The 12452-nt window shown below is 39.4% G+C and overlaps 1 protein-coding gene and 1 long non-coding RNA gene across 15 annotated transcripts in view; one reads left to right on the top strand and one right to left on the bottom strand.

The window, feature by feature from the left end:
* PDE5A (phosphodiesterase 5A) overlaps positions 1-12452 on the top strand; it is a 142856-nt gene that overhangs the window by 94248 nt on the left and 36156 nt on the right. For 4 of the 5 annotated variants that reach the window (XM_040474869.1, XM_040474841.1, XM_040474860.1 and 1 more), the window contains exon 12: positions 11496-11642. The exons of the other annotated variant lie outside the window; for it this stretch is intronic. In XM_040474869.1, coding sequence (XP_040330803.1) covers positions 11496-11642 — 147 coding nt within the window. The remainder of the gene's footprint in view (positions 1-11495; positions 11643-12452) is intronic. 5 annotated transcript variants of the gene reach the window in all.
* Positions 5662-12452, bottom strand: part of LOC121030453 (uncharacterized) — a 73063-nt gene continuing 66272 nt past the window's right edge. For 6 of the 10 annotated variants that reach the window (XR_005790215.1, XR_005790210.1, XR_005790221.1 and 3 more), the window contains 2 exons: positions 6978-7753; positions 5662-6751 (listed from right to left, as the gene is read on the bottom strand). This is a non-coding gene — a long non-coding RNA (uncharacterized LOC121030453). The remainder of the gene's footprint in view (positions 6752-6977; positions 7754-12452) is intronic. The other 4 variants (XR_005790241.1, XR_005790217.1, XR_005790229.1 and 1 more) reach the window with 4 other exon arrangements.

Genomic DNA, 12452 nt, shown 5'->3' on the forward strand with positions numbered 1-12452 from the left:
GATGCTTGAAATCCAAGTCCAAGGGCCTGAGAAGATGAGATGAGATATTCCAACTTCATAGGAAGCAAAAAAGGCATGTTCTTCCATCCTCTACCTTTTGTTCTATTCAGGCCCTGGACAGATGCATCATGTCCACCCACATTGAAGAAGGAAGTCTACTGAGTCCACTGATTCAGTGCTCATCTCATCCAGAAATACTTTCACAGACATACACAGAAATAGTGTTTAGTGTGTCTAGTCAAGTGAGATGTAAAATTAACCATCACAAGTGACTAAAAAAAGTAGTTAAGTATGTACTTTCATTATCTATCGTTGTGTTATTAGGGAGCACGTGCAAACTACTAACATCCTTGTGTCATTAAACTTTAAAAACTATGTATTTCAATTATTTATGTGCCTATCCTCTCCATCAGGCTATTAGTTCTTGAGTCGTCATCATCATAGCTACCATCTAGTGATTGCTGAATAAGAACCTGGTTTACATATCTTGTTAAGTGAGTGAATGAATCAATCAGTAGATTCTGGAAAATCTAAAGTTTTAGAGAGCCTATAATCTAGCCTGAAATAACATAACCCAAACTCCTTCAGCATCCAATAAGATTTTGCTTTCTTTCTTCTTAAAATGATTATGAAACTAGAAATAACGTAATAGTTGATGAAATACATAAAGAAGCATAGGGCTAGAGAGAAACCAGGTTCAACTTCCAGCTCCATGATCTCAGGCAAATCTGTGACTTCTCCGTGTCTCAGATTCTTTATGTATAAAAAGAGGATAATAGAAGAATTTACCCTGCAGAGTTGTGAGTGGAGTTCCTGGTACCTGTGTGCCCAGGAAGTATTAGTTGTTAGTAGTGGTAACAGTGGGAGGAAAATCAGTTCTCAGTCTAGTAGTAGCAGCATCAAGATTTTGATGTACCTTGTCATGTTCCAAGTCTTTTTGCCTCAGCCCTTCTAATAATGTGCACTTCAATGAAGTATACACTCATTTTTTAAATTAGTCTAAGTGGAAGAGGTAGGTGGACTATCTGGAAGAAAAATGTACCATGTGTTGTAAGAGCAAGTGTAAACCTTTGTTTAAAGTTTAAACAGTTTTCTACACGAGGGCAGTAATCTAGAATTGACCATTTTGAGTAACTTCTTGCCAGAGTTGCTAGGATATTGGTCATCGCTTTCCCATCATGAGTTTCCAGTGTTCTTGGAAGTGAATGAATCAAACTTTAATGAGACTTAAGACAAGCTGAAGTTGATTGTTAAAAAACTATAGTAATGAAATATTTATTGTGCAGATGAAAAGAATTCAACTATATTAAAAAATTTTTAAAGCAAATAAAATTCATAATTGAACTATAGGGTAAGAAAGCATATTCTATAATATCTGTTGTTTCTGACACAGCATGGTTCATTATTGATGTTAACATTTGTATTATAACTCTTTGCCAAATTAAATTAAATTAAATTAAATTAAATTAAATTAAATTAAATATTATGGAGAACTGGTTAGGTGCTTGATGATATCAAAAAGATTTTCATTCACACATTTATACTTACCTCCTACTCGATGTGGGCTCCACATAACAATAAATAAGTCTCTACCCTCTTCGAACTTGAATAGTGAAGGACTGTATGTATAACATAATTATACAATATTATATGATTATAATCAGAAAAAAGGCTATAACTTTAAAGTGTAGGGCATTGTGAAATTATATAATATAGAGACATTCTAGAATATCTAGAATGGTCTGAGGTATATGTAGTAATTCACATAAGAGATGTGGCAAGTCTGTGATTTCATACTACACTGTAATTCAGCAACCTGCAAGGTAAGATTGAATCTAGGTTTTGGCTACATTAATGCTTCAAGAAATAGAATGTTTAGATTTGCAATCAAGATCCAGAGCTCACTGCCTCCCATGGACATACCAAAACTACAACTACATATAAAACAACTTATCAGGGTGCCTGGGTGGCTCAGTCGATTAAGTATCTGACTTCGGCTCAGGTCATGATCTCATGGTTTGTGAGCTCAATCCCCACGTCAGGCTCTGTGCTGACAGCTCAGAGCCAGAAGCCCACTGTGGAATCTGTGACTCCCTCTCTCTGCCCTTCTCCCGCTCACATTCTGTCTCTCAAAACAAAAAATTGTTTTTGTTTAAAAACAACTATCTCCAAGAACAACTTGAAGACTAGCAGACCTAAGATTTTACACAACTAAGGATATAAAGAAATAGTCGCATCAAGATGACCAGGAGTGGCAAAGAGGCAGAGACAGTCTACTAAACTCAGGACTCACACCTCCCCAGCATGGCAGCAAATGGGAGGATATCATGACTGCAAAGGCCCTCTCTGAGGAACAGGGATCCAGTACTCACATTGGGTTCTCTGACCCAGGAAACCTGCACTGGGAAGATGAGCTCCCATAACATCTGGCTTTGAAAACCAGTGGGGCTTAAGTCCAGGAGAGCCAGAAGACAGCAGGAAATCAAGACTCCACTCATAAAGGGCATGTGCACAGTCTCACTTGCTCTGAGTCCCAGAGCAGAGGCAAGAGTTTGAAAAGTACCTGTGTTACATGTGAATGAGATTCATTGACTAATTTAATTGACTAAATTTAGGGCACAGAACTAATTTGGGATCTGTTGGAACTTTATCCAGGGATAGAAGTACTGTGAATGCCATTTTTTTTTTTCACTCCCCTTCTACCTACTTGTCCTGAGTAGCTGCCCTATCTAGCAGGTGCTGTGTCTGACACCATCCATCTACAGTGCTAGCACTGCTTGCCCTACCCTGGCATTTCCCTGCAAATTGCCTCACCCAACCCACCAGCTCTGGCCAGTGCTCCTCTCAAGTGGCTGTCTGCCTCACCACACCTGATGGGTGGCCTTGGTGACAGTGGCACTGCCCCAGGTAACCTCACCCCACCACAACCAGTGATTGGCCCTCCACCCTGCCACACCCAGAGGGTGGTGTTGGCTGGGATAGGTAACCAGGAGAGTTTCCACTACAGGGCCCCACAGGATAGTTTCTATATAGAGCTACTCCTTTGAGACAAGGAGACATAACTGATCTACTCAATATATAGAAGCAAACACAGAGAGTCAGGGGGCAAAATGAAGAGACAGAAAAACATGTTCCAAATGAAAGAACAAGACAAAACTGCAGAGAACAAATAAATGAAATAAACAATCCACCAGATAAGAAGTTCAAAGAAATGGTCATAATGATGCTTATTGATCTTGGGAGAAGAATGGTTGAATACAATGAGAACTTCAACAGAGAGACAGAAAATACAAAAGAGAGCCAATCAGCTGAAGAATACAAGAACTGAAATGAAAAGCTAGAATCAACAGCAGATGCAGAAGATGCAGAAGTGCAGATTCTCTAAGATTAGGGTAGGGGTAGGGGAGAATCACCCAATGAGAACAAAAAGAAAAGAAAATTTTTAAAAGTGACAATAGTTTAAGGGACAACATTAAGCATACTAACACTCACATTATAGGGGTTCCAGAAGGTGAAGAGAGAGAGAGAGGGACAGAAAACCTGCTTGAAGAAATAATGCCACAAAACTTCCCTAACCTGGTGAAGGAAGAAAACACTCAACTCCAGGAAGCACAGAGAGCCCCAAAAAGATGAACCCAAAGACACCCATACCAAGACACATTATAATCAAGATGTCTGAAGTTAAAGAGATAATCTTAAAAGCAGCAAGAGAAAAACAACTAGTTACATACAAGGGAGCCCCTATAAAATTATCAGCTGATATTTCAGCAGAAACTTTATAGGCCAGAGGGAGTGGTATGATATATTCAAACTGCTGAAAGGAAAACAACAACAATAATATTCTACCTGGCAAGGTTATCATTCAGCATTGAAGGCGAGATAAGGAGATTCCTCAATAAGCAAAAGCTAAAGGAGTTTATCACCACTAAACTGACCTTACAAGAAACTTTAAAAGATACTTCATTAAATGGAAAAGGAAAAGCCATAATTAGCAATAAGAAAATTATTTTAAAAAATCTCACTGGTATAGGTAAAGATATAGTAAAGGTACTAGGTCAACCACTTATATAACTATTATGGAGTTTAAAAGACAAAAGTAATAAAAATTTTCTATATCTACAATAATTATTCAAAGAATACACAAAATATGTGTAAAATATGATGTCAAAAAATGTATTGGGTAGAATGAAAATCTAATGCTTTAGAATGTGCTTGAAATTTAGTGACCATCAACTTAATACAGACTGGTATATACCTAGGAAGTTATATATGAACTTTATGGTAACCACAAATGAAATGCCTACAATAGATATACAAAAAATTGAGAGTAAGGAATAAAAACATGACCCTAAAGACAGTCACAAAATCATACGGGAAGAAAGCAAGAGAAAAAGGAACAGAGAACTACAAAAACAACCAGAAAACAATCAACAAAATGGCAAGAAGTACATATCTACATATCTGTCAGTAATTAAATGTAAATAGACTAAATGCTCCCATCAAAAGAAATAGGGTGGCTGAATAGATTAAAAAAAAGACCAACTTATACATTACCTACAGAGACTCACTTGAAATGTAAAAACACACACAGGGGTGCCTGGGTGGCTCAATCAGTTAAGCATTCAAGTCTTGATTTCAGCTCAGGTCACGATCCCAGGGTGGTGAGATTGAGCCCTGCATCAGGCTCTCTGCTGAGCATGGAGCATGCTTAAGATTCTCTCTCTGTCCCTCTGCCCCTCCCCTGCTCTTTCTCTCTAAAAAAATAAAAGCACACATAGACTGAAAATGAAGGAATGGAAAAAGATATTTCATGCAGATAGAAGCAAAAAAAAAAAAAAAGCAAAATAGACTTTAAAACAAAGATTGTAACAGGAAAAAGAAAGACATGACATAATGATAAAGGGATCACTCCAACAAGAGGGTTATCAAGTGTCTTTTCCAACCACAACTGTATGAGCTAGAAATGAATTACAAGAAGAAAAGTGGAAAAAATACAGACACATGGAGGCTACTCAATATGCTACTAAACAACCAATGGGTCAGTGAACAAATCAAAGAGGAAAGAAAAAAATTCCTAGAGATGAGTGAAAGAGTCGGACGCTTAACCGACTGAGGCACCCAGTCACCCCCAATGGCATTTTTTACAGAACTCAAACAACTAATTCTAACATTTGCATGGTACCACAAAAGCCCCCCAATAACCAAAGCAACCTTGAGAAAGAAGAGCAAAGCTGGAGGAATCACGCTTGCTGTTTTCAGACTATACTACAAAGCTGAGTAATCAAAACAGTTTACTACTGGCACAAAAACAGACACATAGACCAATGCAACTGACTAAAGAGTGCAGAAATCTGTGGTCAGGAGGTTTGAGGTCAGGAGGTCAATCAATGTATTGACCTATGGTTAATTAGTCTTCAACAAAGAAGGTAAGAATAGACAACGGTTAAAAGACAGTCTCTTCAGTAAATGGTGTTGAGAAAACTGGACAGCTACGTGCAAAAGAATGAAACTGGGCCACTTATACTATATACAAAAATAAACTCAAAATAGATTAAAGACTTAAAGGTCATAGTGGAAACCATAAGACTCTTAGAAGAAAACATAGGCAATAAACTCTGACATCATCTGTCTCCTCAGGCAAGGGCAACAAAAGCAAAAATAAACAAGTGGGACTATATCAAACAAGAACGGTTTTACATAACAAAACCAAAACAAAAAGGCAGCCTACTGAATGGAAGAAGATATTTGCAAATAACTGGTCTCTAGCTGTGAAAGTCCTACATGGCATCTTCTTCCAATAGAAGGTGCTTCCTCTCTATTGGAAACCTGTTGTTTAGTGTAGCCACCTTCATTAATTATCTTCACTAGATCTTCTGGAGAACTTCCTGCAGCTTCCACATCAGCACTTGCTGCTTCACCTTGCACTTGATGTTATGAAGAATTTTCTTTCTTTAAACCTCATGAGCCAACCTCTGCCAGCTTCAGACTTTTCTTCTGCAGCTTCTTCACTGAAGAAGATCTGAAGAGAGTTAAGGTCTTGCTCTGGGGTTAGGCTTTGATTTAAGGTAATGTTGTGGCTGGTTTGATCTTCCATCCAGACCGCTAACGCTTTCTCCATATCAACAAGAAGGCTATTTCACTTTCTTATCATTTGTGCCTTCGCAGGAGTAGCACTTTTACTTTCCTTCAAGAACTTTTCCTTTTCATTCTCAACTTGACTAACTAGAGCATGAAGCCTAGCTTTTGGCCTACCGTGGCTTTTGACATACCTTGCACACTAAGCTTAATCATTTCTACCTTTCGATTCAAGTGAGAGATGTGCAGCTCATCCTTTCACTTGAACACTTAGAGGGCACTGCAGGGTTATTAATTGACCTCATTTCAATATTGTTGTGTCTCGGGGAATAGGGAGGCCTGAGGAGAGGGAGAGAGAGAGAGATGGTGGAACAGCGGGCTGATGAAGCAGTCAGAACACATACCACATTTATGGACTAAGTTTACCATCTTATGTGAGCACAGTTTGTGGTGCCCCAAAGCAATTACAGTAGTAATATCAAAGATCACGTATCACAGATCATTATAACACATAGAATAATAATGGGAAAGTTTGAAATATTGTGAAAATTACCAAAATGTGACACAGAGACATGAAGAGAGCAGATGCTGTAGGAAAAAATGGTGCTGACAGATTTCTCGATGCAGGGTTGCCATTAATCTTCAACTGTTTAAAAAAACAGACAAACAGGGGCGCCTGGGTGGCGCAGTCGGTTAGGCGTCCAACTTCAGCCAGGTCACGATCTCGCGGTACGTGAGTTCGAGCCCCGCGTCGGGCTCTGGGCTGATGGCTCAGAGCCTGGAGCCTGTTTCCGATTCTGTGTCTCCCTCTCTCTCTGCCCCTCCCCCGTTCATGCTCTGTCTCTCTCTGTCCCAAAAATAAATAAATGTTGAAAAAAAAAAAAACAAAAAAACAGACAAACACAATGTCTGCAAAATGCAGTAAAACAAAGTATGCCTGTAGTTCACTGAAGAAACCAAAACTAAGCTAGAACCCTGGCCACAAAGGGAGCAGAGAAGTATATTTTTGAGTTTTCTAAACTCTTCAAAAAAATGAAGGCTCACCAGTAGAAGGTTGAAATAGATGCTGATGGAGTCTGGCTATAGTATCTCCCAAAGGGATGTACCAGTGAATGTTTCCCTGGTGCAGGTGGGAAGGATAAGAAAAGAACTAGCTATATGAAAACTTGGGGGGATGCATTCTAAGCGGAGGAAAAACAGTTAAAGAGGCCTGGAAGTGAGAAAGAGTATTAATCAACCTTAAAAACAAATGGCAAAAGTATAGACCTCCTCCCCCCACCAAAAAAAAAAAAAAAAAAAAAAAAAAAAACATGGTGAATTCAGGAAACTCAAATTTTCATTTAGAGCATTACTACAGTAAGGAAAGAGGCTGCCACATCCCCAGTCTAATCGTCCTCTACACTCATGCAGAGAGTGGTCCTCTGTTTAGCCAGGAGTTGTGGAAGATTCCTTTCTCTCATGTGTCAAGAAGCCTGACAGTGACACGAATGTGGAATCGAGCATGAAAAACACAACATAGCCACAACAGCTACGGTGCATCCATCCATTTACCTTAAATGATGAGAGGGTCGGAGAGAGAGATTGAGCCTGGTACAGGAAGGTCAGTGGCAAGATTCAGGTGCCCCATACAGGGTGGCTTCTGGTTCCAAAAGAGAAGACAATAAGAGGTCCTGGAGTCCTGTGGCCAGAGAGATAAATATACCATAAATTCAGAATATTAAACCTTAGAGACACTCTAGTCCACCCCTGCCCCTTCATTTTATAGGTGAGAATTTGACAGAGTGGTTGAACATCTTGTTGAGGGTGATAAAGTCTGTGGAACATCGGGACTAGAACCCCTTAATAGCAAACATACTGTTTTACCATGTGCTTCACTTTAAAGCCCCTCTTTTCATGGTCATTATCTAATGCTGAAATGCAAATGTGGTAGCTAATCTAGGATTTTGTTAGCTGGTGGTCAGTTTAACATTTAGCTCCATATCCGTCAAGATGGTGTTCAGAACAACTGCTTTTGAGTAACGATGGCAGAGAAATTAAAGTATTTTAAAAATTCTGAATACTACTACTTCCTTTAACCCAATCCAGCCCTACTCCCAAGGATGTGTTTCGTTCCACCCTTAGTGAATTTCACTGCCAAAGTTTGTTGTGTTTTTTAAAAATTTTGCAAAAATGGTGAAAAAGAGCCACAGCTTTAGAAAAGAGGGTCATAAAAAACAGGAAGTCATAAAAACGTGACTTAAATGAAGAATCCCCTCTAAAGTGTCATGAAAGCTAGCCTAGTTTCTTCATTAGGTTGAGTGGCAGATCCAATTATAGAAGAAAAATGATATTATACTATTGACCTTTTTACCAGATTGAATCTTTAACCCACTGGGCTTCGTGTACTTTTTGCATTCCATATTTGGTTATTTTTGACACAGATTAAACTCCCAACTCTAGAAGAGCTCAACGATATTTGAATTAAGCAATAAAATATCTAAACACTGTTGCCTGGGGAGTCACAGGCATTATGCTTCCATGTAGAGGAATAACTGGTATTTGTTGGGATTAGATGGTATGATAGTTGAATTGGATTATGCAACCAGAAGACACATACCCATTTATAAAATGTGCTTTATAAAATCTTTTTAAAAATGTTATTTCTGCTAGTCTTCAATACCACGATGCAATAAGTTATATTATCCCCTAAAGTCACTTAACAAAATAAGGTGTCACTAAAAGAAGCGATTGTGAAAATCCAGAATTATATATAACATAGCCTATCCCAGAAATACCACAAACCCTATTCTCTGCTATTAGTAAACTGTAGAATATTTTGTTTTATAAAATGGGAAGTAATATTTACAGGTAATATGTTTTATCTAAAGTCACCTTTATCCCAAGACCTTTCGAGAAAAACGGAAAGTTGAATTGTCTTATGATGATCAAAGAAGCAGTTTACAAGGGCTATAAATGACATCCAACTTTCTTATGGCTTGTTAGCAATCAGTTCCGAGAATTCTGAACCCATGTATCACTGACCACCAGGTTCTGAAGGAAAATGTTTATACATCCCCACTGGATCATCTCTGAAAGGTTGAGTCGGTGACGTGGTGTGATAGAACAAGCAAAAGATTCTTTTCTCTCACTAGAGGGTTTGGGAATTAGAGTGTCAAGGGGAGAGGCACAAGCTGTGTTGGCTGCCTTTGTCCCATAGCTTTTAGAGTATCCTTTGTGGAAGGAGAGAAAGAAAACTTCTTCCATAAGAATAATGGTGCCCTAAGGAAAAAACATCTGTTCTCTTGTTGAGTGCAGTCTGTTTAAGGGAACAGCAGCAATCTGCCTCGAGTTAAAAGGTGGGCTTATTCCCACCTCCACACTTCTGAGCTGCGCTCCAGTTGACTGCTCCAATCTCTGATGTCGGAGGCCGGTGTAAACAATGAAGCCCTTTATCTAAACATTTAAATCCTCCTCTCTTCCCCTGTTTCAGCCCACGCAGTAGCCTGTGGAATTGACTTAACAGAAGGCATATTTTCTCGTGAATTTTGGGCTTGGGAAAAAATTCTTAGTTTGGAATATGAAGAGGGGGGCATTAACTTAAAGTTTAAACATGCCTGGTATACATGAGTACAATATAAAGGTCAAGCGAGCAGGAGAATGGGCTAGCACCCCAAGATTGGTTGGGGAAAGCTGTGGATTGCTTCATGAGATTTTATTATTTTGATCTTTTTACTTCCCAAAAGATGGAGGTAAAGTGGAGTAGTGATATCCTAGATACTCATAGGAAAAGTAAGGGGTTTGGAGGGAGATGAGGAAAAGACATTAAGGGGAAGAAATCGGGTTCAGATTTCCTAATTTGTCTTCTCTCTGCCTGGCACCAAGTTAAAGCCTCTTTTCATCAGGTAGATTGCAGTCCAATCTGGCTAAAGCAGTTGAAGTGCTGGGAGGGGATGGCCAAGGGGGTGAAGGAATGGGGTTCCTGCATGTTCTGATGCCCACAGGGGCCTGATAGGAAATCTAAGAGACGAGCCTGAAAGTTCTGCTCAGTCTGAGGGAGCCAGGTGCCCTGGCCTTGGCCAGTGTTGCTTCATGAGAATTGGGGCTCGGAATGGCCTGATTTTTCCGAAGCCAGAAATCCTTTTTTGCTGTCGTTGTTAAAATCTCCCAAATTTTTAAATAGTATAACAGATTGGAATGTATTTGCCAGGTCGGCTAGTTTTCCAACTCAAGTTAATGGGCTTCCCCCTCTTTGGAGGTTTTGGGACCTTAAAACTGGAACTTATGACTCATAGAAAGTGAAGGGAATAAAATTTTTCCCTCTCACTCATTTAATAAATGTTCATGTCAACAAATACCAAAGCTGTATCCATCAGTAGTCACAGTGGATACAAAGATACAGTCCTGTACAGATACAAAGATCCCACTGTACTTAGGAGACAGATAAACGGGAAATTACATTATAGTGAACTTCCTGTAATTAAACAGGTATTCCCAAGGTGGGGTCTGCTCTGAAGGGCATCCAGTCCTTTTTTGGATGGGAGCTGTGTCTTAAAGGAGTCCATCAGTTAAAGAGAGTAGGTACTTTATCGGAGAAACAAGAGGTACAAAAAGCAGGTGAAAAAGAGCAAGGTATATGTGAAGAATTCAGGGGTGTTTACTACAATTAAATGATAATCGAATCAAAACCAATGATACTAATTAAAAAACAGATCCTCCTCCAAAAAACAAAACTGGCTTCTCAAGACCCATCCCAGATCTCCTGAGTCAGAATCACTGAGGTGTTTTTTAGTAGGCACTCTAGGCGACTCATGATCAGGTTTGGGTGACTTCGTCTCTAGTAGAGATGGTGTCAAATCTGAAAATAGGATAGTTCGCCTGGATTCGAAGCTGGGCTCCATTCCTTAACTAGCTGGCTATTATGGGCAAGGCAGTTAGCCTCTTTGTGCTTAAAGCTTCTGTACCTGAAAAATAGAGCTAGAGTGTCAACTTAATAAGATTGTCTTGAGAATTCAGTACTTAGAACATTATCGTTATCCTGCTCACCACTTGATTCCCAGCCCATAGTACTGGGACAGGTCCAGAATAATTACTCAGTAAATATCTGCTGAATGACTAAGTGGGTATAAACGGGCCAGATCACTGGAGTCCTTAGTTTTGCTTATTATTGTAGGTACAACCTCAGGGTAGTCACCGTCTCTCCTCTACCTAATCTTCCTGGAACCATATTAGTTACCCACCCCTCCCCCAGTGATTCATTTGAAAAACAAAACCAAAAAACAGAAGTAGCTCCTATACCAAAAGATTTCTAGAGTACACATTAGAAAGAAAAAATAAACACAATGCACTATTTCCCTGTAGTAAAGTGAGAAAACTTTGTGAATCACTGCTGCTTTATAAAATTAACAGCTTTATTTCATTTTGTTCTTCTCTCTTCACCTAAGGCTGCTGTTGTACCATCTGCTCAGACACTTAAAATTACTGACTTCAGTTTCAGTGACTTTGAGCTGTCTGACCTAGAAACGGCACTGTGTACAATTCGGATGTTCACTGACCTCAACCTTGTGCAGAACTTCCAGATGAAACATGAGGTAGGAATAAGTCATGTCCTTTGGAAAAGTGAAAAGTGTGTGTGTGTGTGTGTATGTGTGTGTGTGTGTGTGTGTGTGTGTGTTAAGAGAGAATTAGTATGAATTTTTAAGTCTCAGCAATTAATATACTGTCACCTAATGCATCCCTGAGATTTTCAAAGAAAAATGAACAACCCTAACAAGACACGTATTGGATTTTTACTATGCATCAAACACCAGGTGGAAGAATAGGGGACATTATCCCCAATAGTGGGCGCAGGATGTACAAAGCCAGGGGGACAGAGTGGGGATGGGCTGGGAGCCTTAGTGGAGGGGGAGTGAGAGTGGCAAGGGAAGCAAGTGGAGAGGAAGGTTACGATGCAAATCATATGTAACCTTGTAGGCTGTTCAGAGGAATTTGGATTTTATTCTGAAAAACAGTGGTGAGTCACTGAAGAATTTTAAACGGAAGTAACTTGATCTCATTGCAGAGGTTATGATCACACAGGCCAGGGAAGGACCAAAACAGAGTGAACTCCTTTGGAAATAAGGGAGTACAGGCGCTTGATGTGAAGCCAAGCCTGTGGTTCGAACAAGAGTGGTTACCTCTGTGGGGTGTGGATGAAAACCGATTTTAACCCCTGTTGATTACTTATTCACCTCTCAGAAAACAGCAAGACTTCAGGCAGAATCTTCTAATACCAGCTGCAGAGTGCAGGGAAAATCTTCATAATGGCTATGTGTATTAGCATCAAAGAATAGGGAGAATAGAAAGGATTGTTTGAAAACGAAATGTAGTAATTTACCTTTAAAGTTGTTTGTTTTTTTTTG

This window comes from Herpailurus yagouaroundi, unplaced genomic scaffold, assembly GCF_014898765.1.
Source record: "Herpailurus yagouaroundi ecotype Mexico unplaced genomic scaffold, PumYag 28, whole genome shotgun sequence".
NCBI lineage: Eukaryota > Metazoa > Chordata > Mammalia > Carnivora > Felidae > Herpailurus > Herpailurus yagouaroundi.